The 27,231-nt window shown below is 48.8% G+C and overlaps 2 protein-coding genes across 2 annotated transcripts in view; both read right to left on the bottom strand.

Annotated features, from left to right (window-relative positions):
• The window catches only part of CHSY1 (chondroitin sulfate synthase 1), an 80,012-nt gene extending 66,680 nt beyond the window's left edge, over positions 1-13,332 (bottom strand). Inside the window, exons 1-2 of the mRNA XM_074549173.1 lie at positions 12,886-13,332; positions 3,584-4,079 (exon numbers count right to left, since the gene is read on the bottom strand). Of these exons, the coding sequence (XP_074405274.1) occupies positions 3,584-4,079; positions 12,886-13,157 (768 nt within the window). The 5' untranslated portion in view covers positions 13,158-13,332. The remainder of the gene's footprint in view (positions 1-3,583; positions 4,080-12,885) is intronic.
• Positions 13,333-21,442: 8,110 nt separating this feature from the next.
• Positions 21,443-27,204, bottom strand: SELENOS (selenoprotein S). The gene is made up of 6 exons (XM_074549170.1): positions 27,045-27,204; positions 26,797-26,931; positions 25,264-25,370; positions 24,352-24,441; positions 24,186-24,261; positions 21,443-22,269 (listed from the first exon to the last, which is right to left on the bottom strand). Exons 1-6 carry the CDS (start codon positions 27,124-27,126, stop codon positions 22,190-22,192), a joined length of 570 nt encoding a protein of 189 aa, XP_074405271.1. The 5' UTR covers positions 27,127-27,204; the 3' UTR covers positions 21,443-22,189.
• Between the last annotated feature and the right edge of the window lie 27 nt (positions 27,205-27,231).

Here is a 27,231-nt window from a genome sequence, read left to right as displayed (position 1 = left end):
AACAGCTGCACAACAAGGCTGAAACAACACCAAGCTACACAGCAGTGACTTTGTAATTCAGGTGCATTTAAAGGAAATATTGGACACAAAACTGAGATCAACAATACTTTTGGGATGGTTTAAATCACAAGTGAAAGAGCTTGTCATCAAAACCAGAACATGTTCTCAAGGCTGAAATCCAAGGCCCTGCGTGGCACCACATGGCAATGTAGGAGAAAACAAAACTTCCACGTCCCTGTGACTCACATGAGATGGAGTGGAAGAACTACTGGTGGGAGGAAAGGGGAGAAGGAAGGAGACTTAAGTAGGCAATCTTTTCCTGAGGATAACACCCAGCAACGTGCCAGAAGTCTAAAGTACCCGTGTTCACTAGAAATGCAGAACCACTTCTGAGGAAGTTCACTCCAAGCCTTCAGCTCTCTCCAAGAAAAAGGACCACACTCTGTATTTCTTCATGAACTCCAAAGCTCCCTTCTGGAAGCTTCAGAGACTTCATAGCTCCATTCTTTTCATGACTGTTTTCTTACAATTTGCTGCATAAACTCTCTAGCTTTGGTTGCTCCACCCTATAGAGTGAGTTTTACAGCTATTTGTCAAACAGCAGCCACAGTCTGGGTTTTGTTTTTACAATGATGATAATCCTTGCCCTAAAGAACTTGCATTTAACAGCCATGTCTCATCTGTGACTCACTCAACCTGTGTCAAATAACAGCTCCAAGCCTGGTCATAGGAGCTTAAAATCCCTCGTGGGCTGCAAACTGCTCCCAAAGCAGCAGCCTGGGTGGGTCAGAGCTGCCCAGAGTGCTGCAGTTGTCCTCAACCTTGCACATGCTGCTGCTTTTCTGGGCTGAGATGACACAGGAAGTGCAAAGAATGGTGGTGTCAGTTCCTCTGCTGTGCCTCTGAAAAGCTCCTGACCAGGAGAGTGTGAACAAATCCTCCCGAGTCCTGAAACGGGCAACAACCGATGCCACTCTAATCAAGTGGTCTGAGAGGCACTGCAGAGAGCAGAGCAGTGACAGAAACACAGTAAGGGGGGAAAAAAGGGGCTTTGAGACAAACTGCTGGGAGCAGAAACGCCACACAGAGCTGGGCTGGTGATGCATTCGGGCACACCACCAGGGCCAGGGCCAGGGAAGATGAGCAGCACAGTAAAGACATTGTGGGATCCCAAAATCAGAGAAAGGGGGCAGTGACAGTCATGGAGATGAGTAAAACGATTCTGGGCAGGGAGCCCACCACGAGAACAGTGCAGGGAAAAGCCACCCGTGGTGAGGACCAGCAGGGCACTCCACACCCGAGATGCTGAGAACGAAACGCAGCGAGCTGGGGGGTCACTGCAGAGCCTGAACTCCTCCCTTGTGCTGCCACTCGAGCCTCTTCAGAATGGGAAGTGCAGGCTGCAAAGGAGAAGTCTGAGGTTTGGGATTCCTAAGGCCAGCACTGCTCTGTCTGCTGAGCCTTGTGCTGTCACAGCTTTTCCTCTGATGGGAATTGTGAAGGATGCGGTGGCTGTGCCCCAGCAGAGCAGGCACAGATAAACTTTTTGCTCCATCAGAAGCACAGTGAAACACAACATTTTGTAACTCACTTACAGTGGCCTGTTACTTGATGCTCATGAACATACAAGACATGGAAAATGTCACTTTTACACCAAGCATTTCTAACACAGCTGTTGCAACAGCTGTGTTTTTTCACACAGCTATTGCTTTATCTGAAATAAACTACCAGGCACATTTCATCTGGGCAACAAGAGGACCAGATAAAAAAAGATGACAGGTATTTAAATTGAAAAGCCACAGCTAAATGAGAGTGGACCTACTTCTTGCAGAAGCTGTGGAATTTTGTCATTGAAATGTTTCCTACTCTCCCCAACAGCTGAGCCTTAACATCCCACACTCACGGGTTACTTCTGAACACCCAACAGTTTATACACTTCACACAAACCAATTTTAAGCAATTCATGGCACTTAGGAGAATCCAGCATTAAGGCTAATAACAGCAGCTCATCAAATAAAACTGATATGAAAAGGCCCCATCTATTTCTGTCAGACAGTATTCCCAGTGCAGTTGTGGGGTATCCTTGGTTATTTCAATCCAATATTTGGTTGTATTGAATTTAGGAGTTCTTTGACAGTTTCAATAAGACCAAAATGCTGACCTTCAGTAACTTATCAAATGCCAGATGGTACAGGCATTCACAGCAGAAGTTATTTCAACTCTGAATGTCTATAGTAAAAATTTTATGCTGCTGAAAACTGTGGAAAAAGTTACTGACTCTTTACGAATGGCTAAACCACAATGCTGGCAAAACATAAACTAGTTCCAGGTCTGAAAGCAGGGAATGTGGAGAGACACTGTTAGTACAGAAAGTCTCCAGGCACAAAAGATATTAATTAATAACTGCAGCTGGAAACCTCCTTTCCCTTCCTCAGAGGCTTCCCCATTGCTGAACTGTGAACTGAAACAAAGCAACAGCTTTTGGGGCAGAAACTCAGTGTCAAAAGTTAAACCCAAGTCTTTGCCAGTGAAAGAGTGGCTCAGCAGCAATATCTGTCACTGTCTGTGACCTCACTGTCACTGTGACCACAGTTCCTGCCACAGAGTCAGAAGAGCCCCCCTTCACCACATCACATGAAAGGACAAAGCCGTAGTTGCGTCAGGTCGTAAATGTTTGTGCACAAACTGTTCAGCCTCTCTTCTGCTTTCAACTTCTCCCATATTTCCAAGGCAGACCCACCAGCATTTACCCTGGTGAAAGTGCAGCTCAAGCCCAGCAGCTGCTTCCAAGCAGGCAGTCTGTAAACACCCAGGACTCACTCCAAGGAGCCCAGCACACCCAGGCAGGAGAAGCCCCTGTCACCCCCAGGGAGGAGCTGCCAGCTCCCAACAAACAGCAGCAGGAAACTCTGCCACAAGCAGGCTCTCTAATTTTTTATCCCCCAAAATGCCAAATTTGCAGGCGCATCAGTGTGGGCAGACCACGAGTTTAGGTAAGAGTGGTGGCTTGTCTCTGCTGACGTCAAGGACCTGCTGAGCAGGCGCCTGCAACACGGGGCTGCCAACCAGTGCCCAGAGCAGCAACAGATTTGGGCTGCCAGGAGGCAGCTCAGCATGCAGGGTTGCAGTGCCAGCCACCATGAGACATCTCTAGTTTGGGGAAAAACTGTCACTGTCAGGGCAAACATCTGTCAGCCTCACACATTTCAACTGCAGTAAGAAACATGGTGATTGTATCATCCATTTTCCATACTGACACCAGGACGTGCTCGGGTAAAGAAGATAAAAGAGGCTTGGACAGTCAGGACTGCAGGCACCTGAGGCCATTTTGATTTCAGCTTATTCCCTTTCTATCTAAATAAAAATATCTGTGATGAGTAACGAATATTCCTCCACTTCCCTCATTACTGCTGCAGTTCCAAATTTTCCAAGGGTGACACTCGCAGGGAACAAAAAGCTTAGAAACCGTACAGCGGGATGGTGATGCTGCAGAGGCAGCTGAGAGCTGGGGGATCTGCAGTGCACAACAGCCCCCTCCCCTCTAGCTGCCCCAAAAGCCCCCTCCCCACCGCCCCGTCCTTACCTCGTAGGACCAGACGCACTGCACGCCCGCGAACCGGCGCACGCAGCGTCCCACCTCCACGTCCTCGTGCGTGGTGTACATCTCGCGCAGGCACTCGCCGATGTGCGGCACCATCCTGCGCAGCACCTCCCTGCTCATGATCACCCCCGGGCCTCCCATGCAGAAGTTCTCCCCCGGCTCCAGCGCCAGCTTGCCCATCTCCTCCGTGGTGCCGAGGCCGGTCTGGCCCAGGAACAGCGGCTCGCTGCTGTTCAGGCTCCTCAGGAAGTTCTCCAGTTTGTCCCCTTTGATGTAAACGTCGTCGTCAGCCCTCATGAACCATTCGTATTTGTCCAAGTAGTGGTCATGCATGTATTTGAGCATCATGAAGGATTTCTTCTGGGGGGGGTAGGAGTCATCTACGCCCGGAAGCGGCACGATGGGGATGGGGATAGAGGTGTCCGAACCCTCGCTGGAGAAGAATTCGACCTTGCCAGGAATGGTTTTGGACCACGTTCTAGATTGGAAAAGACAAGAAGGAATAATTAAATATGCAAACCAGGGCAGGCAGAGTGCTGCCACAGACTGTGGCTCACCTGCTTTACAAATTTTCTTTTTTGAACACCTCAAAAGGTTATATTTTACCACACAAATGAGGACATTCACGTGGCACACACAGCAATTGGTACAACATACACAAAATTCTGATATGACAAGAGTCTGAGTACCATTTCTGCACCTCCATATGTCAGAAAAATAATTCAATAGCAGCAATTCTAGTAGTAGTCTTCCTAGTAGGAAGCAGGATTCCTTAAGCACACTCAGTTTTGCACTAACAGCTATTGATCACAAAATATGGAGGCAATCCAATACAGGCCAACAATTCACATACAACTGAATTCACTGCTTCCAAAGCTTCCCTGTAAATTATTCAGCATCACAGCCACCTTCCATTCCCTCTACGCATTCCCAAAAGCTCAAATGTGTACTCAGAAATACAGACTTCCAGAGAGTAAATTCACATGAACTTTCAAGGAAACGGCATCCCTTGGGAAAGCAACCAAAGAGCAACTTCTCCAGATGGTGTGTGGAGAAGCAAAGTACATGGAGCAGAAGTAACCTCAAGTGGCTTAGGCCGTACCAGCAAAGTTCTAAGAGATGTCTGTAAAACTCCTAATTCCCACAGTAACGTGGTGCTACCCAACACCTGCACCTTTCCAGACACTTCATTCCAGGTTCTAGTGGAGAGGAACTGCTCAGAAGAGGAGCCTTCCCTGTGCAGAGCAGCACAGCAACATCTGCTCCACACCTTCCGTGCTCCCCTCTCACAAATCCAACCCATCTGCGTGGGCAAACTGGGTCACTGATAGCAGGAAGGGCTGCAGGATGATTCCTCAAGGCAGAGCACAGCCTCCTCCAGGGAGGATTTTCAGTCACGTAACTGCTACAGCCTTGCCCTCAAAAATTAATAATTTTAAGCTTGCAGAACCATTTTCTGAGACTCTGTCTGGGATAAGAGATCACATATCCCTCACAGAAACATTTTCAGTTGGTAAAACTCTTTTAGTTGGTAAACCAACAGAAAACTATTTTAGTTGGAAAACCAACAGATTTTGCCCCTTTTTATATAGAGGAAGAATAATTTTTAATTTTATTTGGCAATTACACTCAGAATATAACCTAAAGCTGATGTGAAAAGACTCTAAAGGTAAAGGACACAGTATTCCCTCAATGCATCACTGTCACTCTCACCAGATGCCTCTCAGCACAGGCTTCTTGCCAATACCTGAGCAGATTTTGGGCAGCACAGACCATCTGAAATTTGAAATCTCCAGAATTAGCTATCATATAAAGCCTGAAATATAAAAGTGCTTCAGGAGAATTATTCCTTAAGTTCCATCAGAAAATGTGGAGGTATTTAATGAGACTACCTGAACATCAACTTTGACACCTTAACAGTTTCTCACTAATTCCACTGTGTGTAATGAATATCACCCAATTACTTTAAAAGCTTTGTCTCCTGGATTTCTTACTGCCATGGGTAGTGTTTCACAGCAAAAGTTTAGATCTGAGCTTCCAGAAGAGCACAGAGCAAAGGAAATGGAAACATTCCCACTGACTTCACAACAGAGGTGATGATGTCTTTAATCATCAGTGAAGCAATTAATGCACAGTACTGCTGGTTATAAATCACATCCTGGTAAAGCACTGAGAACTGCCCGCTTTAAAAGGAGACACTGTCACATCCTGAACTTTCACTAACTCTTAAGGAAGTTCTGCTGTTTGTTTTCTGACACCCACACTCCACACACAAACCATCCACAGCTCTTCCCCTATCAGCTCCCAGTCTAAGCTTGAAAGACTTTTCTTCACTAAAGATGCATTTAAATTTTAGTGTCACAGAAAGAAAGGACAGAAGGAGTTACTGAGAAATGCAGCTCATCTCATCCACTGAGACTCAGCTTTGGCTGGACCCAGGACACTCTGCAGACAACCACCAGGTTGAAGTTACAACCTAAAGTCTTTTGGAGATTTCTGTTCAGTTACTTTTTTATTCAAAAGCAAACAATGTATTTTCAGACTTGCTTTTCATACCCTGAAAGATCTGCCTTTATCATGACTATAATCTCTGGGCAATACAGGATGTCTTCTATCACTCCAAGCTTTAGCTGCTTCCTGGTAGTCATCAAGCCCTTCTGTTGATTCCCAGTTTAAATTTACTCCCTGCTCTCCAAATAGGCACCCTCACCTCAAGAACCACTAATCAAGAGAAGAACTCCCATTCAACAGAAAGGGAACAAAATGCATGCACATCCATAAAGCATGGCATGCTTGATTCCCAGTCTTCCTATTGCACTAAACCCCTCATCCCAAAGCCAGTCTGAGCCCACCTTTCCATATGAAGGTTTCACATAAGACCAGGGGTAAAACAGAGACATTCCTGCATGTGTGCAGGAATGGGGACAGAAACACCGTGCCCTAACAACATCCACACCCCCAGGACCTGTGTGAGCACCACGATGTCACTCCAGCCCTGGGATCTCATGTCAACCTCATCAACCGTGCACCAGCACAGCTTGACTGAGCCTTTGTTCACCTCCTGCAGCAACACAATTTCTAGGATGAGACAGCTCAACGTGTTATTTGTGACCGTGGCTTTGTTTGAACCCGAAGGGACGAAACCCTCGCACACGGACAAACAGCCCAAGTGTCTGTGTCAACAGAGCATGGCCCGGGCACGGGCTCAGACAATGGAGCCACCACGGGCTGCTCCTCACGTCCAAGCCCCAGCTCGCTGTGGCCCTTTCTGGGACAGAATGCAGGGAGAACAGTCTGCTCAGGAAACATGCTGCTGCACTCAGCCAAAGAAGCCAAACCACAGAGGGTGAGATGAACTGTAAGTAGGTTTTTCTGGCCCCAGTTATCAGCAGAACTAAGGACTGATAAATGCAGGGATGAATTCTGATCAAAGCTGCTTTTAACTTTTTTATCTAATGTTGCAAATAATCAGACTTGGCTCCATCACCAGCAATTCTGTAGTTTAGTATGTAAAACCTACACTTCTTGCCAATCCTCCCACCTCCACTGTCATTTACCTTGTCTGCTCTCAGGTTATGGGCAGCAACCTGACCCTTCAGTTCCTGAGCACAGAGCTCTTGTCTCAACACCTCCCCACCAACACCCCCTTCCACCAGCTGACATCACTTTCCTGGTCAAGGTTCCTCCAGTATAAGCCCTGCAGGTTGTATCTGCAAAATAATTGTATGTTTGATAATGAAAAAAAAAAAAAACAGAAAAATATTTTTATTGAAATTTGACACCCTCCTTCTTCCCCACCGCCCTGTCACCCTGAGCTGTTTAAAGGACACATGGACACAACATTTCTGCCACCAGACTCTGTATCTGCACCTGCAGAGACCACCTGGGCTGCAGTGATCGACCACAGAGCCTTCAGTCAAAGCCATTTCAACTCTGTCCACAGAGAAATATCAGCCTGTGAATACAACTGATACTGCCCTGAACTGGTCATTTAAAAACCCTGACAGATCCCAACCTTATCTCCCCCGTGTAATCTGAATCTGCTGCTTAAGCAGGAGGATGTGCATGAATCAGGACAGCAAGGCTCTCCATTACCCTCCCCAGGAGGTAAAAAACCTGCACGATGCTGTGTGACCTGGTTTCTCTCAGTGCACAGAACTCCACAAACCAGAAGGCTGTGCTGACAAGGAAATCAAAGTGAAAATTAAACAAACACAAACTAAATGAGTAATGCTTCCTCAGGAAAAAAATCTCTAAGCAGAGGACATGAGTCCAGTGATGCTCCAGTATTGGTGGCTACCAAATCAATTTTAACATCCCTCCCTCAGCCAGTTTTGCACACTGGATATCCTATGTGTACCCTAGGCTAAGCAAGTCACAAGTAAAGTGGGTGAAAAGATTTTATCTTTTTAGCTGGTGCCCAGGAACTCATGAAATACAGAAAACCTTGTGCACACCAAGAGCGCTGAAAAACCCCAGTATTTTCTAAAAAGTGACCACAACTGTAGTCTTGAAATGTCGTCAGAAGTTATTTCTTCATTTAAAAAGAAACTTTAAAGCGCAGCTTGCAGCAAGAGCAGCACAGATCTGGGATGTTTTCCCTTCAGTTTCCAGTATTTATTATTTATTTGTATTATCTTGCTTATCAGCGCTGCAGACTCGGCAGAAGCACAGTCAGTGGCGTTATGCAGACAGTGCTCCCTTTGTAAAGACTCAGGCTGAAGACTGACAAAAAATGTATTTGGTTTTTGTCTGCAGCTCAGGAAGTTTCCCTCAGAGGAGATCAGAGAAATCATTTAAAGTTTTGAGAAATAGTCATCTTGTATAATTACGCTGAAGAAAATCATAATTTGTGAAGAACTCAGCAAGACAACAGACATGAAAGACTGATGTCTTGAATGCAGCTAAATTCCATGTTGAATTAGGGCTAGTTTGGCATCACTGTTCTTCAAGGCCCCATTCTTCCAACAACATTTGCTACAGGGGAAGCAGTGAACCACAGCTCAGGCAGGAGAGCTGAGTTCGGAAACCAGCACGCTGCTCCTGCACATGGTATTGTAGATAACACATGGGAAGTCACCAAAAAAAGCTGGTTTTTAAAATTTCCACATCTCTGTCACTAAGATCTGCATTACAGCATCCCAATTTTGAGGAAAAGTTCCTTTCAGGTTTCTGCAGGATTGCTTTAACAGAGAACCCTAGCAGATTCCACAGCTCTTTGAGTCCTTTGAGCTAAACTCCTCCAATTTTAAGTGATGCTAGTTTTCTGTCCATGCATATCCACCTTCCTTGTGGACACAGGGACAGAAATGGATCCATCACCCACAAGCACACAGACAGTCAGTGGCCAGGCTAAGATCAGACCCCAAGTGCCTCAGAGTTTTGGGCCATATGGTTATTTTGGGGGGTGTAAGTGACTTTGTTTTACTTATCCCCCATTCCCTGTATCAATGACAGTTGCTCTGTGTGCTTCTTTCATACCGTTCCTTAAACATCCTCACAGATTTTAGGTTACAGCCAGAAATGCCAAGTACATCATGTTTCTGGTGGAGGGTACCTGAGCAGGACACCGAGTTCTCACTGCTGCAGTACTGTGGTACGATTCACACATGAAGCAAAACACGTACTGTGCTGGCACAACATCCCAAGTCACTCCACAGGGCCCCCTCCCAAGAGGCAGGAGCTCCACAATCCATCACATCCCCCAACAGCGCCCAAAACGGGCCAAACCACCCGACAGATGCAGATCTGAATTTAGGAACAATGCACTTACAATGCGCAAGCGCAGGCTTAGACAGATAACCCAAACTCCCCCACACCCAAATCCTCCTGGCTGCCTTTCACTTAAGCTCTTCCTAGCACTCAGGTATTTGGATTCCAGCTTCCTGTAAGCCACCACCAACAGAGGGTGGAAATGGAGCCTCCAAAGGGCATCCTTCTGCCACGGGGCAGGGATGGCTCAGAACCAGCCCCGGGCATCCCTCATGGTCCTCGTGGCACTCGCCAGTGCCCTGGGGACCGTCCCAAACCCAGAAGTGCTGTGGCTGCGTGTTCCTGCAGAGATGCTGCCAAAGGCCAGCCGCTGACATCTCGCCATTAACTGCATTCACACCACTCTCCTGCCACGTTTCCCAGGAAATCTAGTTGCTACGCAAACGGGAAAAAAAAAAAATGGGTTAACTGCCTGATATTTCTGTTCCTGAGACAGCAGACTTAAATCTTCTGGGAGACTGCTTATTCCCATCCTCTCCTTCCTGCAGCTCTTTTAGGACAACTCCCCTCAACTGCAAAAGCATTAGCACATATTGTTGCACTTTCCCTGAACCCCAGCCATGCCTTTAACTCCTTCCTGCCCAGCTCTTTTCCTGACTATTCCTTGTCCTTCCAAGTGACACCGTGGCTCCTGCTGCTGCACTTCCCCGGCCTCCTGGAAGGGAACTCTGCTAACCTGGCTGTCGGATGCAATCACTGCTGAGGCTGCAAATCTGCCCTCCGAAAACCTGTGGATCTAAAGCTTATTCTCTGCCTCACAGACTACAAAAGCAGGACTGTTACAAAGGGCCGGCGGCTCCCAAAAATCCAGCAGGCCTGGTTTGCCTTGCAGTGGTCATTTTGCTCATGATTGATGTTCAGGAAGTGGATTGCTTCCCCTCTTGTTAGACCCTATCTGGATTCACAGCAGCCAGGATCAGCAAATGCTTTCCGCTCCGGTCCCTTTTAGCTGTGTCTGTAAATGGCCTTTGAGCCACAGCAATTTGGAGGTATTCAGCCTCTGAATCCCTAATTCCTTTCAGCGTGGTATCAAGGCTCTGCACACGCTGCCACCCCGGGAATGCCTTGCTAGCAGCTTCCCATTTCACTGGCTGTGCCAGCGATTCAGCTCACCAGGATGCTTTGTCAATGTAGTAATCCCAGCAATTGTCTGCTTGAGTACTTCATGGCAATCAAAAGCCATTTAAGATTTCAGGTTTGTCTTCCTCTTCCCCCCTCCCCATCTTCCCCCAAAGATGTCTTCCTGTCACCAGGACATTAGCTCATTTCTTTCACCAACGGAGGTGAGAAAAACGCATTTAGCCCGACTAAGAGTCTCTTTATCCGTCTCTTCCAAGAACAGACATCATCTCTAGAGGTTAAACCAAAATAGCAGTGTAGTAAAAAGCGATACTCAGATCTCCATCTAAGGGCTGAAGGAGCCCGATTCCACTAGCTGAATTTGTTAAGTTGCATCTTTAGCCATTGTTTTGTGAGAGCAGATGTCGCAGATCTTGTTCTCTAAACCCAGCTCTGCCACAGCACCAGACTGTTCAGCAAGCACAGGCAAAACCAGGTGAAAACAGGAATCCTTCCCACACCAGCAAAGTGAATTTCTCCCCAAAGAACACTCTGGACAACACAGTGATAAATTTCCCTTTGTTTTTTTTTTCTTGATGCAAAATGTGATGGATGCTAGAAAAAGTATTCTGCCATAAAACCTGGTATGTGATGTCCCAACACGACTCCAGCCTCCTTGTATGTAAATCTAAATTGCACAGCCTGTGAGATTTGCAATCCAAAATACTCCATCCCACATGGTGAAGGAGAACATAACCCTGAAGAAACAAATTCCTTCACCCATTTCAAAGCATCAATCATGTGCTTTCTGTAACTTAATTACAGGTCTACTGCTGGAAGAAGGAATTAAGTTTCCATTAAAACCATCGCTGGTGGACAATATGCCTCAGATTGCCCAAATAAAGTAATTTTATTGCATTGGATGCTGATATAAAGACAGATTTCCTGAAACCAGAGCCGAGCTGGGAACGATGGTATGATGGCCCATCATCATAGTTTTGTCACCCTGCTCTTACAGGCCAACAGGGCCAAGTACTTTTCAGCCAGGGCAGGCAGGATATGGAGAAGGGTCTGTTCTAGCACAAGACTGAAGGGGATGTTTTATTAAAGATCTGCCCCAGAGCTCCTGGCTGCTCCTCTGAGGGTGTTGGCTCAGCCAGAGCTGGGGTGAACCCGAGCTGACATTTCAGCCCTTGACTCTTTCAGATTTCCCAAGCAGGCTTCCCGTGCAGCCTCCCAGCACTGCCTGCTGGCGCACACACCGGAGCAATGAGCAGATCCCAGCGCATTTCAGCAGAGCACGGAGTTCCACCAAAGCCACAGACACATGTCTCACAGAAGAGATGATTATCCCGATGCTGCCGAGGCTTTGGACAGAACTCCCGTTAGCCCGTGGCACTCTCGGCCATGCCCAGCCACACGTGGGCACCACGGTGACAGCACACAGTGCAAAGCACCCAGATTGCTCCTGCTGCAAAATGAGGTGTGCTCAGGTAACAAACACACGGCTCCGAGACCCTGGCTGCTGCATTAGCCCAACCAGTCTGAGGCACGGAGCGCTTCACCCAGGCTGACTCTCCCATCCGAGCTGTTTCACTGCCTGGTCCAGCCTCAGCAGCGGCTGCAGAGCCGAGCTGGGTTTTACTCTTTGTTCCCCGATGCCTTTTCTGGGTCTCATTCCCTAGCACAAGCTTTCGGCTCGGCACAGTGCTCTTTATCCAGGCCATTACAGCGGTCCCCAAACTTTATTTCTGCTACCTCAGGCTGTCAGCTCGCTCCACAAGCAGCGGCCAAGGACCGTACCAGCGTGGCGCAGCTGCGCCCAAGGCAGAGGCACCGAGGGACGCACTCTGATGCCCGTGTCCCCGCCGGTGACCGGCACTCAGCGTCCCCTCGCACCGGCGGGGCTGCCTGACCCTCAGGCAAGGTCACCGGGGCCACCTGCCAGGTGGAGCCTGGCCGAGCCAGACCCTGCGGGAGCGGCAGCGCGGCTCAGGGACCCCTCACCTCCGTGCCGAGACGCCCGGGCAGCGGAGCCGCGCTCGGGGCACCGCGGCTGCCGCAGCCCGCCCGGAGAGCGCCCCGGGGCTGGGAGCGAGGAGCGCGGGGGCTGACCGTGCCCCGAGGCTCGCTCGCACCTGCCCCGGGGAAGGGTGAGTGTTCCCGGGAGCGGCGGGGGCATCCCAGCCGTAAGGGCATCCCGGATCGGGCGGTTTTAGCCCGGGGGAACCGGCCGACCGGCCCGAGTCCAGCTGAATGGGAGCGAGGCAAGCCAAGCCCAGCTCGGCTGAATGGGAGCGAACCGAGCCAAGCTCGGCTCAGCTGATCGTGACCGAACCCAGCTGAGACGAGTCGAGCCCACCCGAACCACCCCGAGCCCATCCAAGACCCCAGCCCAAGGCAGCCTACCGGCCCCCCATCCCCGCCGGGCGCCCCCGGCCCCCGCCGCTCACCGGTGCGCGGCCACGGCGCGGCTCCGCAGGTACTTCTGCGCCGTCATGACCCCCACGAAGAGGAAGCTCTGTGCCGGCGGGCCGGGGCGGCGCGGCGGGGCGGCGGCGGCGGCGGCGGGCGGCGGGCGGCAGCCCTGCGGGCGGGCTCGGTGGGGCCGCGCCGCCGCCGCCAGCTCGGAGGCGCGGGGCAGGACGAGGCGCGATGCGAGCACGAAGCCCAGCACCAGCCCCAGCAGGACGCTGAGCCAGGCGCGGCGGCCGCGGCCCGCCATGCCCGCCCGGCCCGCTGCTCACAGCGCCGCCGCCGCCGCCAGCCGCGCCGAGGCGCCCAGCGCCGCCATGGGGGAAGGGGCAGGGACGGGAAGCGGAGGGAGGGGAGCGGGGGGCCGCCCGCCTCCCCGGCCCTGCCCCTCGGCACAGGCGCCGTGTGCGGCCCCGCCGCGCTGCCCCTAGCCCCGCCCGGCCCTGCCGGAGCCGCCGCCGCCACAGCCCCCGGGGCGGCCCCCGCCCCGTGAGGGGCTCCGGGAGCACCGCCCTGCAGCGGCACCGCTGCACGTCCCGCCCCGAATCTGCAAGTGTTCCAGGCCAGGTTGGACGGGCTTGGAGCAGCCCGGTCTGTGGGAAGGTGTCCCCGCTGCCCGGGGCATGGAGTGGGATGAGATGAGCGGTACGGGCCCTTCCAACCCAAACCCGTTCTGTGACAGGGACCGGCACCTTAACCAAGCATTCCACACAGGGAACCTGGCCCTATCCCACACTGGGACCTCGGAACTGGCACACCAGAACCTCAGCCCAGCTGCCCAGATCAGGAGGGACAGAGGCCGAGAGAATGTGGATGCTCAGCTCTGGGGACAGGGAGTGAGACGCTGACATTACCCCGGGACAGGCGTCCCAGCACCGGCACCCAGCCTCCGTGGCAGAATCCTGGCTCAGGGGCCAGAACTGGGAGCCCACTCTAGGATGACACCGGGGACAGACCCAGGACAGGCACCAGGTCGGGTCCCGGCTGCCCAAGGCCCGGCTCTGCCCCGTGGCACGGAGTCCAAGGGGAGCAGGCAGTGAGGAGCAGCCTCCAGCCCTATTTGCCTGGCACTGGTGCATTTGTGCAGCACAGGCTGTGGTGACAGGGAGCCAAGGCACAGGCACACTCTGTTTTTTCCCACCTTGCTAATTAAACCAACCAGAAATAGGTCAGTCTGTTTCTATCCACAGGCTATAGTGAGTGCTCAACAGATTGAAGACTTTATTGCATGAAGATTTCTTTTTTCCTTTGTCCACACTGACTCTCCATGAGCATTTCATCTACAGAGCACTTCAGCTGCGAATGCTGCAGCCACAAACCCCTCACATTTCATAGGAAAAAAACCTTCCAGTCTCAACAGAAGAAACTTATCAAGTACTACCCACTGACCTCCTGCTTATCATTGTGGTTTCTTCCATTTCCTGCCCACTTTGGCCTTTCCAATTGCCAGTCTTTTCCATTTTAAATTTTATTTATATCATGATGTCATCCACAATGAGCTGGGAAGAAGAAAGTCTTGGTGTAAAGGCAGCAGCCTCTTGAGCAAGAACCATTGCAAAAGAGGATATCACACCACATTAATACTCTACAGTAATAAGCCAAAGAGAGACATCCATGTCAGATTTTTTATGATCACAAGTAACTGTCTCGATTCTGGGACTGAGCAGGTAATGACACAATCTGCTTATCTAAGGAGCTCAATGAAATGTCTTGAAAAAAATGCTTTTGTTTGGGGTTTATTGCTCTTGTGGTGGTGCAATCCTCACACCGAGGTCAGCACAGATGAACTTGTGATGTCAGAGCACAAATAACACAAGGAAACTGCCACCAGGATTTATGGTATTAAACAACAATAAAATTGAATACAAATAGAAACTAGATAAGAAATACAAACAGTGAACAGGAAGGAAGAGCAGGACGTCTCCTTTTGTTTGTCCATGGACAGAACAGAGATGTATTGAGAGAGATGTGTTTGTGTGAAGAACAGAAGAGCTAAATGGTGAAAGAGAGAGAAAGGAAGAGCAGTCCAAACTGGGATACACACCGGGCAGGTAAAGCCAGAAGGGGCAGGAACACCACTGCTTGGCAAAGGCCAGCTGGACTGTCCTTTCCACTGTAACTCCTTTCTCATTCCCAGGGTTTGCAATGCTTCACAATTACTTCTAACTGCTGGTGCTCTGATCCTTTCCATGAGGTCTGGGGTTATCCTCAGCCTGTGCCACTCTGCACACGTGGATCTTTTATTGCACTTAAAAAAGATTCTTCATTAAACTCTGCTTCCCTCCTCTCCCCACAAGCCTGATCATCAGGTCCTGAAATACACAACACCAAGAGACATTCAAGCTACCAAAAGAGCAAGCCCACTCCTTTCCAAGAGAAGCACATGTGGCAAGTCCATGAGCAGGAATGGGATTACTCTGCCTGCTCCAAATCAGCTGTAAAAATCTCCTGATTCAAGGGAAAGCCACTGTGGCCTATGAATTACAGGAAAAGGCAGAGCTAGCATGGTTAAAAGGCAATAAAAAGGAGAAAGGTTGGGGCTGAGGAGCTGTCAGTTGGCTTCTTCCCACAAGGAAAAGAAGTTAGTCATCAGAGCTGAGAGCTCCGTGCCACTGCAGCACACATGGAAATGATGAAGCAGAGCAGCTCATTCCCTGCTGCTGATGGATCTCCCCAGCCCAGAGCTCCCCTGGGCACGTTCCCACCTCGCTGCACCTCCAGAGCACTTATGGTCCTGGGGCTCACCACGTGCAGGGCTGGCCAGAGAACGCTTGGGAAGGGGCAGCAGGAGGAAGGGGAGCTGTCCTGGTGCCAGATTTGACCTGCAGAGCAGGCACAGTCAGATTTCACACCCCAGCTCCAAGGCTGAGATGTCCAGCTGGGAAGAGGGGGTGCCACCTGGGAATGCTGCAATGCTCACACAACTCCCACAGCACATCCACATGCCTCTCTCTGTGCCATTTATTGTGCCAAATTCACATTTCAAAGTGCTGGGCAGGCACATGCTCCTTTTACTTCTTCTGTCCCTGTTCTTGCATAGAGCAGCTGCTGGAAAAAAGGGGAAAAAGCAGATTTAGGGAAAACTTGAAAAGCATGGCTTATTTCTTCCAGTGGAATTATAATACTGTTACCTGCCTAGAGTGTATTTTTAATCTGGATGGCAGCAAAAGGTCATACTGCATAATCACATTTAAGTGCCATTCCCTATTAATACAGCTCTTGGTCTCAATAGCTGTCACTATATATCATGGTTACCATATATTCAAAGACATGATATTTTTCTTTGGTAACACAGTCTACAAGCATACAGGCATCTTTATGCAGCATGTTTCCAGTTCCTTGTGGGATGGCTGGAGGAGGAATTCTGAGGGCTCTCCAAAAGGATGCACATGGTGTGTGCTCATCCCCACGCTCCCATCCCACTCCCTCCAGCGAGATTAGCACCCAGCCCAGCCACTGAGAGCCCACTTGACAGGCCCACATGGTTTAGATTCATAATCAGATTAACCAAACAGTAATCCTATTTTTAAACAATGGAAAAGCCAAGTCCTCAAGCTGCCTCTGTGAGTGTGTGTGCATACAGAATAAATGTCATCCTTTCGGAATAAAGAACCTGAATACCAAATCAAAAAGGTTTCTTCCACATAGGACACTTTGTCCTGTAGAGGAAAGGAACATCTTGCATTATTACCACTTCTTTTTCACACTGATTTTGATCTCCAGCGAGCCCACTTCCAATACTTGCAGGATTTACCTTCTATGAGACACATTCTTCACCACATTTTAAAATAGTTACAGGAGTAAACTACTCCCCAAATGCTCCAGAAACTTTAATTATGAATGTTCCAGTACTCAAACATATTTTAAAAACTGCCCAGGCACTGGAAAATGAGCATACTTCATATATTCAATGTAACAGACTCACGGTGGAAAAAATCTCACTGGGCAACCAGTAGCATTTGTCTCTGTCACAATATTTCCAGCCCTGCTGCATTTTCCCGAATGATGCGGAAACTCCTTCCTCACCTCCAGCACCCACTTTTTTCTTTCTTGCTTTTTTCCCCTCCCCATCCTATTCTGGTCCTGGCAGGCCCAGTCCCAAGCTGTGCTTGGGTGGAAGACTCAGAAGAGCCCATTCTGCTGTGCCCATCCTGCAGGGGCTGTGCCCATCCTGCAGGGGCTGTGCCTGTTCTGCTGTACCCATCCTGCAGGGGCTGTGCCCATTCTGCTGTGCCCATCCTGCAGGGGCTGTGCCCATTCTGCTGTACCCATCCTGCAGGGGCTGTGCCCGTTCTGCTGTGCCCATCCTGCAGGGGCTGTGCCCATTCTGCTGTGCCCATCCTGCAGGGGCTGTGCCCGTTCTGCCGTGCCCATCCTGCAGGGGCTGTACCCGTTCTGCAGGAGCTGTGCCCACTCTGCCATGCCCGTTTCTGCTGTGCCCCTTCTACAGGAGTTCTGCCCATTCTACAGGAGCTGTGCCCATTCTGCTGGAGCCATGCCCGTTCTGCTGTGCCCATTCTGCAGGAGCTGTGCCATCTCTGCCAGAGCTGTGCCCCTTCTGCTATGCCCATTCTGCAGGGGCTGTGCCCCTTCTGCTGTGCCCCTTCTGCAGAAACTCTGCCCATTCTACAGGAGCCGTGCCCATTCTGCTGTGCCCGTTCTGCCGGAGCCGTGCCCCTTCTGCAGAAACTCTGCCCATTCTACAGGAGCCGTGCCCGTTCTGCAGGGGCTGTGCCCGTTCTGCTGTGCCCGTTCTGCCGGATTTTTGCCCATTCTCGCTCCCAGCCCGGCCCGACATTGCCATCGCCCGGCCCGGCCCCGCAGTGCAGCGCAGCGCGCTCCCGTTCCCGGCCGGGAGATGCGGGAATGCCGTGGAAAAAACCCCTCTGCTCCCCAGGCAGCTGCTCCGGGTGTCACCCGGCTGGTGACACCTAAAGCAGTGGCAATTACATTACCTAAGAAATGGAATTCACAGGCAGTGTTGCCCCCTCCCAGTATGTGACAAAGCTGTACAATCTGATTTTTTTTTTGTTTTTTTTTCAAAGTGAATCTTTTATGCCAAGCTGACAGTAACTCCCCATTTTAATGCAGGGTACTAGAACTAGACTTAAATGCCAGGTATTTCAGGGTACCCATTTCCCTTCCATTCCCTTTAAATAAAATTTTCTTTCCCTTCCATTCTCTTTAAATAAAATTTTCTTCCCTTCCATTCTCTTTAAATAACATTTTCTAAGTTCTTTTCCCTGCCTCCCTCCACAACTGTTCCCCACAGAACCAGCTCAGAAGCTCAGCTCAGTAACCACCATACAAAAAGAATCTATGGTAGAGGGAGGAGTGCAATTGTAAATTCACCAGTGGAGATGTTGCTCTGTGCTGAAAGTGCTTTTTAGCAGGTGTGCACTTCAAAATAAAATCACAGCAATCAATACACGAGAACAGCACCTGCCTCCCTGCCAGCGCCTTTCCACAGAAACCTTCAACACAAAATTTGTATTTTCCCCACCAAAGCTGAGCTGAGGGCACTTATTCCACTGAAGACATTGGTTTCTCATTTAAAAAAACAACAGAGGGTTTTGAAGTTGCTGGCCCTGGAGCTGGGAATATGGGCAGGGTGTGTGTCAGGCTGCTTGGAAGCGCTCACAAAAATCAGCTCCAGCAGCCGGGCCAGGACACCACCCAGCCAGCAGCCTGTGCCTTTCCTTTGTGGTTGCAGAGCTGCTCCCAAAGCCAAGCTTTCATTCCACACAGGAGGGAGGGAAAAAAAAAAAAAAAAAAAAAAAGGAAAAACCCAAAGCTTCGGCCCATCCAAGTCTAGACCAGCTTTTTATACAGCTGGAAATTGCATAGTTTCAGTGTTCAGCTATAGCATGGACAGAAACACTCTGAGACCCACTTGTGCCTAAACTGATCCCTGAAAAGGTGCCACTTTTTAGACTGTGTAGGAGCAAAATTCATCCAGAAGATGGACCTGATGCTGAGATGTGTGCTGATGTGCAGCCAGGCTTGCAAGGACCCAACTGCACGAGCAGGGAGCTGCCTGCTTGAGCAGGAGGCAGAAAGAAGAGCATCAGAGGGGTTTAAATGCAGCCAGGAACAGCAGGGCTGCTGGGAAATGCACAGGAGACTCCCAGGCTGGGTGCCATCCCCCTTCACAGACTCTGGAATGCAAAGTCATCTTCTGGGCAGAGAAATAAGGCACAACCCCCCCAAAAAAGCCAATCTGAACACCTGAGCTGAGTATCAGCAGTCAGAGCACAGAGCCACTGCAGAACAGCTCAACTCCTTGAGTTTTGAGTCTGAAAAGTACAGAGCTGCATAAAACACAGCAGATGAGATTTGTTAGTTCTGGCATTTCACACCTGCACTCAGATTTTGCAAGGACAGCAGTTCCTTGCAGATATAGGTGCAATTATAATTTTCATTCCCATTGATCTCTGATTGAGACACAGATAACTTGGAACACCTGGCAACAGCTCTGCTGCCAGATTCCCCCATTGCCCTCACTCCCCCAACTCCCTCTTCTCTTTGTTATTAAAAATTTCCACCATAAGAAACATATTTTTTAAACACTCAAGTATGCAATATCACTCTTAAAATCTTTTCCTTATTTCACAATGTTTTTTAAAGGCATAAATAAAGCCAAATAATTTTTATGAGTCTGACATCGTGGGTTGTTTTGTTCAGTTTTAACTCCAGTGCTCAGGAACTCCTGATGAATAGTTGAGAGAACTATGCACAAACCAGATCTCATCTGCAATTTAAAGAAAACAAAAAACTCTGCTCCTCCAGCATATAAATCATCTAAAAGCAACAGAAAATACTTAGCTGCACTTCTCAAGCAAGAAACATCTTCAGAAGTTTTTTGTGCCTCTGAACACTTGCTTGATTTTTGGATTTTTTAATACCCAAACCAGATTATTCTTCAGTGGTTAAATAGCATAATACAGCAGTTAAATAGTTTATTACCCAGCTCCTTCCAGAGAGAGGTATTTCCAGAACATCTGCATGAGTAAAGCAAGAGGCTTCTTGCATAACTGCTCTAGTGGGGGGAAAAAAAAATCTCCTGAAGGCTTTTTAATATGAACTTTCATAATTCAAGTTCTTGGGAATTCATACCAAACCAGGAACAATGGATTCATTAAATAGTTCACTTTCACCTAATGCTTTCTGCATGCTTCACTCCTGAGCTATAAAGCAGCAAGTAACCACCTTTCCATAATGCCTGTGGTCAGGGGAGAGCTTTCCATTTGAAGTCAGAGGAAAAACCCTTCCCTCTTGTGCAGGTTGTGAGCCAAAAGAAGTTTTATGAACTGAGGTTTGTCCTCCCACCCTGTTCAATAGCTTAGAAGTGTCTGACTAAGAAAAATTCAGGAACTTGAGGATTAAAATTAAAAAAAATAAATAAAGGAGAAAAAAGGCTTGAAGCTTCCAGAAGTACATACTTCATTTCATTTTCACTTGACATGTCTTATTAAACCTTAGAATTGGGCAAAAAGCCATATCCCTAGTCCTAGCCAGAAGCAAGTCTTGAGACACAGAGAAAGATTAGCATGTGCTCAGTTAAGACCTGCTTATTTATCTTGCAAATGTTTTTACTGAATTAAATAAACCCATCCCTGACCATTTTATCACACAGGGATTTCTGCTTCTTTAAGACAACAACCTCCCCCATTTGTTTTTCTGAAGACAACACCTCAGTCTGTTGCCTGTTTCCCCAACACGAGGGAGAAGATGTTCCCTAAGGCATTACAACTCAGTCCTCTTTCCTGAGGAAGACTCCTCAGATCTTGAAAATATCCCTCCCCACCTCTGTTTCTTTTTGCCTTCTGAAGGATTAAAACCTGGAGTTACATACACTGGCCTCTGAATGAATTTCCACAGGAACATCAACAGCCTCACTTCACCTTCCACACACATGATCAAACACTTTGTTGTGTCTAAAACAAAAAGTTCTTGGCCTTTTAATTTCATTACCAACTTTAAAACTCTCTAATAACACCCTCCTGCTGCATTTCTGATCAAGAGAATTATCAACATGTATATAAAGAGTGTACTCAAAGTTGACACCCGTATCTATTGATAAGCACAAATATTCCACGAGGAAATACTCAGAAACAAGTGCTCAAACAGCCCTAAGCTCTAAGGAACCACTGCTCCCTACCCCAATGCCCACAGAGCAGCCCAGGAACAGCAACTGGACACAGGGACACTTGTCCCATGCCAACAGGAATTGTTTCACTCCTCTCCAAAGACAACCTGCATTTTACTTGTCTGTTGCATTTTAGAGAGAAAATCAAGGGGATGGGATGCTTGGAAAGTTAGGTTATGATGACCAGATGTTCTCTGTCCTCAGGGCTGGACATACACCAAAGGATGAACACCCCACACTCCTTGCACCCCTTCACTGCCCAGAGCACCCTCAGCTTTGGGGCTGCACAAGCTGAGCAGGGTCACTTCACCTCCCACCTTGCTTTACACACATTTATTGCACCACAATAAATGCCTTCTATAAAAAAGATGCTGTAGAAAACCACGAGATTGTAAATACTAGATTTATGACGTTTGCAATTATATTTAATAATGTATTGTTTTTACAAAGCAGTTGAAATAAAAAAAAAGAAAAAAGAAAAAAACAAGGAGTAGCAAGAACCCCCCTGTCTGCTGTCTAGCATCAGTAATCCTCACTGGTTTGTTTACCATTTATAAGGAAAACATCATTCAAGCTGGCTTGTCACAGAGACTCTTCTGCAGTAACTGACCTTTGGTGCAAATCCGTGGCATTTGTCAGATCACCTGTGCTTCTTCTGAAAGTCCCTCTGCCTAAATTCAAGGTGTCTGCCAATGATAAAACCCCTCCTCTCTAAATGACTGGAGGGTAAATCTGGTAACGTGTCTGAGGAAGGTAAACATCCTCATCTTACAGAGGTAACGTCAGCATAGACAACCAAATTTGCCAGAAACCCCACATGTCACAATCCCAGATAAATCACCTTGCAGACTGCATTCCCTCTCTACAGAAGAGTGAAAATTTAGTGATCATGCTGAAATTGCCCCTCTCTTTGCCCTCTCTAAGAAGACCAGCCATTTTTCTGGTTTAGGATCAGCCAATGCGTTGCAATTTGGAAACAGTGTACCTCAAACAAACAGAAACCTGTTTTAAGTGAGCAAGTGCACTGAGGCAGCCGCAGAGGAGTGGCAGTGCCAGGCCAGCTGCAGGCAGTGGGACAGGGGGTGGCATCAAGCCTGCTGGTGCCAGGGAGGGACACCAGGGGTGCTTTAGCCTCATCCCCCCGCGGACGGGCCCCGCCGGCCCGGCCTCCAGGAGCACATCCCTCCTCCTTCTCCAGACAGGGGGTTGTAGCCTGCAACACACAGGAGAGAGACCCACTCTTAATATTCATCCTCCACAGCCCTTCACCAGCACACAAAAAACAGCAAAAACTGATCTCATAATATCCACACCTCGCTCACACTTCACACACGCAGCATTTTAGGGAAAATGAAAGCACAGAAAACACCCAGACTTGAGAGGGTTTCTTTCCATTGCTAAACACTTGTGGTTTAATTTGATCAATTTCGATTAAATGAAATTGAAATGAATTACCATTTAATTTTTCTAAGTCTGCACTAAAGCTGCAGTGCAGCAAGAGCAGCTCAGAGTAAACTCTGCAGAGTGTCTGTTCTGCAAGAGCCCAACAGTCAGGGACTTAAAACAATCCTTCATTCCAGTCCTGCAAGGAATACTCTGAAGGTCAAAAGGTAAATCCACTCATTAACACTGCAAAGTATTTTTTTAGAGCATTTAAAAGGCAAACATAGGCAGTAATGCAAATACACTTTAGCTGAACATCCTAATGTTGTAACCATGGGAAACTTCATGTCGGGAGAACACACTCAAAGTTACAACTTGGCAAAAAACATCTTCAATTTGTTCTGCACAAACCTAAGAACCCAAATCCCAGCAGCACTGCTGACCAGGGAGGTTCCAAAACAACCTGCTCCACTGAAACTCCCAGCACCTTCAAATTTGAAATTTGTTTTTCTCATACCAAAGCCAAGTTTTGCTTTCTAGCTTAATTGAGCAGCTGAGCAGCACAGATGGTTCTTTCACTTCATGCTGATCCACCTCAGGAGAAGATCTGACACCTCTAATTCTGTAATGGGTTACTGAAGCAAGGACTTTGCTGAGGATTAAACCAGGACAGGCAGCAGCTGGAAGGGTGCCCACAGCCAGCTGCCCTGGCCCTGCCTCTCAGCACAGCTCAGCCCTGCACTCCTCATCCCCCAGGAGGGAAACATCCCATGACAGAGACACCAAAGGCAGCTGCCACCATCAGACACCACACCCTCATAACATAAGCCAATCTATTTGATTCCTTCAAATGCCAGGAAAAACACTCAAAGCAGAAATCCCAGCACTGCACTGTTATGGAGGTTTAGTTTGTTTCATCAAGAATCCACAGATTTTGTACTTTTAATCAAGTCACTTAGCACTGCACCCTAAGGGGGCCTCCTTTTCAGCCTGATTGAGGCTGTCTGGATGATGCACTCCACCACAGAAAATTGTCACTAAAATACACCCAAATTAGCACCTGCAGGTATGGCAAGGGCTCTTGGGCTGAGAGGAGAGGAGCACACTGCCTGCATGGCCAGTGAGCCTGGCATGGGCAGTGTGAGGCCATGGAAAGCACTTCATCCACCAAGATGGGGCCAGCAGGTGACTGAGTCTAACACGAGACCTTCTGGTGCTGTGTGAGAGTTGGTAAGAGTTTATACATCCACAGGATTTATATATTCAATAGGTCAGCACTGTGGTGTATGAAAAATAAGGTCACATTTTACAAAATAATTTCTTTCATCATCTGAATCTACATAATACAAAGTAAAATACCCTCTTCCTGCATTTAGTCAGTACTACAGGTACTTTAAAGGCAGACAATATATTAAATTATTGAACTTACAGAATAATGAGGGAAGGATCCCAGAACTACTGTAAGAATCTGTAATTCTGAGTGACAAAAATCTCAGTAAATTATACCAAAGCATATTTACAAAAAAACCTGACACATTCTTTTCCCAAGGAAAAGCACTCCCAAAACTTCCTGCCAGCTTTTGCACACAGGACAGAGCAGACCAGCTGATCAGAGATAAAGAGCTTGTTTGTAAGGAATGTTTTGTTTCTTCCTTGAAAAAGACAAAAGTATGTACAGAGCCCATAGATAGAGCTGGATAAATGCCCTGTTCCCAGCTCAGAGTGCCTGAAGGATTCCATACTCACCACCTCCTCTCAAGGGCTTTTTGTTTGGTTTCGATTTCGGGACTGCTGAGGCAGAGGCACCAGATTCTGCTTCTTGCTGTTCAGAAAAGCAGAAAGTTACTCAGTAGGAATTTCAGCTCCCTGAACCACAGGAACACAAGTGTGACCTGAGTGCCATGGCTGTTACCTGGTTCAGTTTCAGGTTTCCTTTGTAGCTCTTTCCTTCCTGCATGCTCTCCCACATCGCGATCTTCTGCCGTCGCCGCTCCTCCTCCAGCTACAACACATTTTAATCTTAGTTTTGACCTTAAACCTCAGATTTCAGAGCTAACAGGATCCCCAGAAACAGCTACAACAGGCTCATCAAACTGTATTTATCTGAAGCAGTATCTCTAAGACTATGGAAGAATTTACTCTTTTTATGCAGCCACATTTCTCCCCTCCTCAGGATGCACTGACTGAGCCTGCAGCTTATTTTGGCCACTTGATGCTTTAAAAGATTTTGACAGTAAAACAGAACCAAGTGGCAAGTTTAAACCCCGAGTCTATGAAAAGTACTAAGTAAAGAATATTGCAGTAATTTAATGCACAATGTGAAGTTCTACAGAAGAAAGGAGTTTTCTTTTTGTTTTTAATGCCAGCATTACTTGAAGCACCAGTTACAAACTGAGGTCTGAGTGTCTGACTGCAAAAGCAAAACCAGAATTGGTGGGATGATGATCAGAGTTATTACTGTGCTGATCACACCCATTTTCTGCACTGTCCCACTCAGCAATTTGCTATTCCTTGTGATCTCAAGCTGTAATTCAGACTCTTAAACTGCAGCAATGCTAAGCTACATTTCTAACACTTATATTTGCCTTTCAGAGCAGAAAACACACACGTGCCATGGGACAGATAATTTAAATGCCAGCAAACCCCCTCCAGCCATTCACTGCTCACACAACAAAGCTCCTGCAGGTACAGATTTACCTGTGGAAAAATGAACACCAGGCCCACAGTGACCCTGCCCACAATCACAATTTGCTGCTGTCTTTTACAGCAGCAAAGTGCTTGATGACAAATTTATGAGAAAAAGGAAGAAATGCTCTCTGGTTACCTGTCTTTGCTTTTCTTTGTATTTTTCTGCTTGTGCATTCAATTCCTCTTGCATCCTGAGGCGAGCTGCTACCAAAGCTTCCTGCCTTCTCACCACCACATCAGGCTCTAGGAAACCAGGAAAGAGTTTGCAAAGCTTCTCAAAGTAAATCCTAGATGGTCTCCTCAAAGAACTGTAATAAGGAAAGGCTCACATCTCTCCCTGCAGCTGTTTTGCAGAAAATCACAGCTCAAGTTCAGTTTCCAGCTAATCTTTTATACTAATTTATAATGCTGAATTAAACTTTATCATGCTTTCCTGTTTTAAAGCAATTACTTCAACAGGATTTTAATAAGGACACAAGTGTACCTAACCATAAAATTTAAACCTCACACTTCAAGGACACTGCCTTCTATTTCTGAAGGATTTGTTAGATACAAATTAATTCAGAAATATCACTCAGGCTTTGCAGGGACCATTTTTACCCAGAGAACTTCTCTTACGCAGAAGGATGAGGCAACCAGCCCACATTCACTCCTACTCCTTCTGGCAAGGGGTCTGCTGGTGTCAGTGCAGCAGTGGATTTAACAGCCTCCATCAGCAGAGAAATCACTTACAAACATGACACACATCTCAAGAGACACCTGCAGGCCTCAGAAAATCCACACTGAGTCACCACTGCTCTTCATGAGTGACCTGTGAAGGTCAAAAGGAAAATTACACCCCCCAAAAAAAGGCAAATGTTGCTCTGTTTTATTCCAGCAGCTGAAGCATCTCCACATTTGTTTGCCTCATTTTTTGCTATGATCCAGTGATGAATATGAAAAAGAAATGTCAGTACTTTCAATAATTTCATTGTACAGGCAGTTTGGGCAATTAAACAGCCATTTAATTATAATCACAAAAGAACAGCAGGAGGATAAGAGCACGCAAATAAGATTTTATTGTGGGGCCAACGTGCCCAGGGGGTCAGTGCCAAGCACGCATGGTTTGGCAGGTCCAGGAGCACAGGCTGTGCTTTTCAGCAGGATGTGACTGTGTGAGAGTTACAACCTGTGCCACCCTCCCAAGGATAACACACACTGTCACACCCCAAACGTACACAGCGCTGCCAGAGCAGGAACTGGGAAAGGGCAACTGCAAGGGGGTGATGAATATCAACAAAAAGTGAGTATTTATAGAAGCATTTCCACCAGGATTTAGATTTGGGCGTTTTGGTGAAGTCTAAAAGTTATTTGGTAGCTGGCCACAGGTGCTGCTGTGCTCCATCCCCTCAGCTGCTGCCCCATCCCCGAGTGATGTCCCACTCCTTTGTTCCCAAACTCGTTGCTTTGGGACGCAGCTTTTCCTTCAGAGCCTTTACAAACACTCCCTGGGCCCAGCCTGTCCCGGTGATCACTCGGGGTCTGCGGGCTCAGAGGTGCCCCGAGCGCCGCTCCCGCCCAGCCCTCACCCGGCTCCCTCGGGCCGTCACCGCCTCCCGACCCCGCGCGGCCTCAGCCCCGGCTGAGGGCTCCTCCCGCGGCACCGGCACCGGCACCGCCCCGCACTCACCCTCGGCCGCCTCCGCCGCTCCGGGCCGCCCGCCGGGCCGCGCCGCCAGCCCGCGGGACACCTTCTGCACGAGCAGGTACACGGCGACGGCGGCCAGCAGCAGGTACCAGCCATAGCCGGACAGCACCGAGCCCACTGCCGGGGGACAGGCCGGGGCTGAGCGCGGCCCGCGGCTCGGGGCCCGCCTCGGGGCTCCGCGCCCCGGCCCCGCCGCGCCCCGCGCTCCCCCCCGGCCCGCAGCCCCTCACCCGTGTGCTGCAGCGCCTCCAGCCCGCCCCGGCCCAGCGCCGGCCCGGGCCCGGCCGCGGCGCCGCCGTCCCCGAGATCCATCGCCCGACGCCGCCGCCTCACGTCCGGGCCCGCCCCGCCCCGCTCCGCCAATCACCGCCCCGTCCGCCGCCGCCTCACGTCCGGGCCCGGCCGGATCCGCCAATC

The sequence above is a fragment of the Zonotrichia albicollis genome, chromosome 11 (genome assembly GCF_047830755.1).
Source record: "Zonotrichia albicollis isolate bZonAlb1 chromosome 11, bZonAlb1.hap1, whole genome shotgun sequence".
Lineage (NCBI taxonomy): Eukaryota > Metazoa > Chordata > Aves > Passeriformes > Passerellidae > Zonotrichia > Zonotrichia albicollis.
Note: the sequence above shows the minus strand (reverse complement) of the source record. Positions and strands in the feature narration are given on the sequence as shown.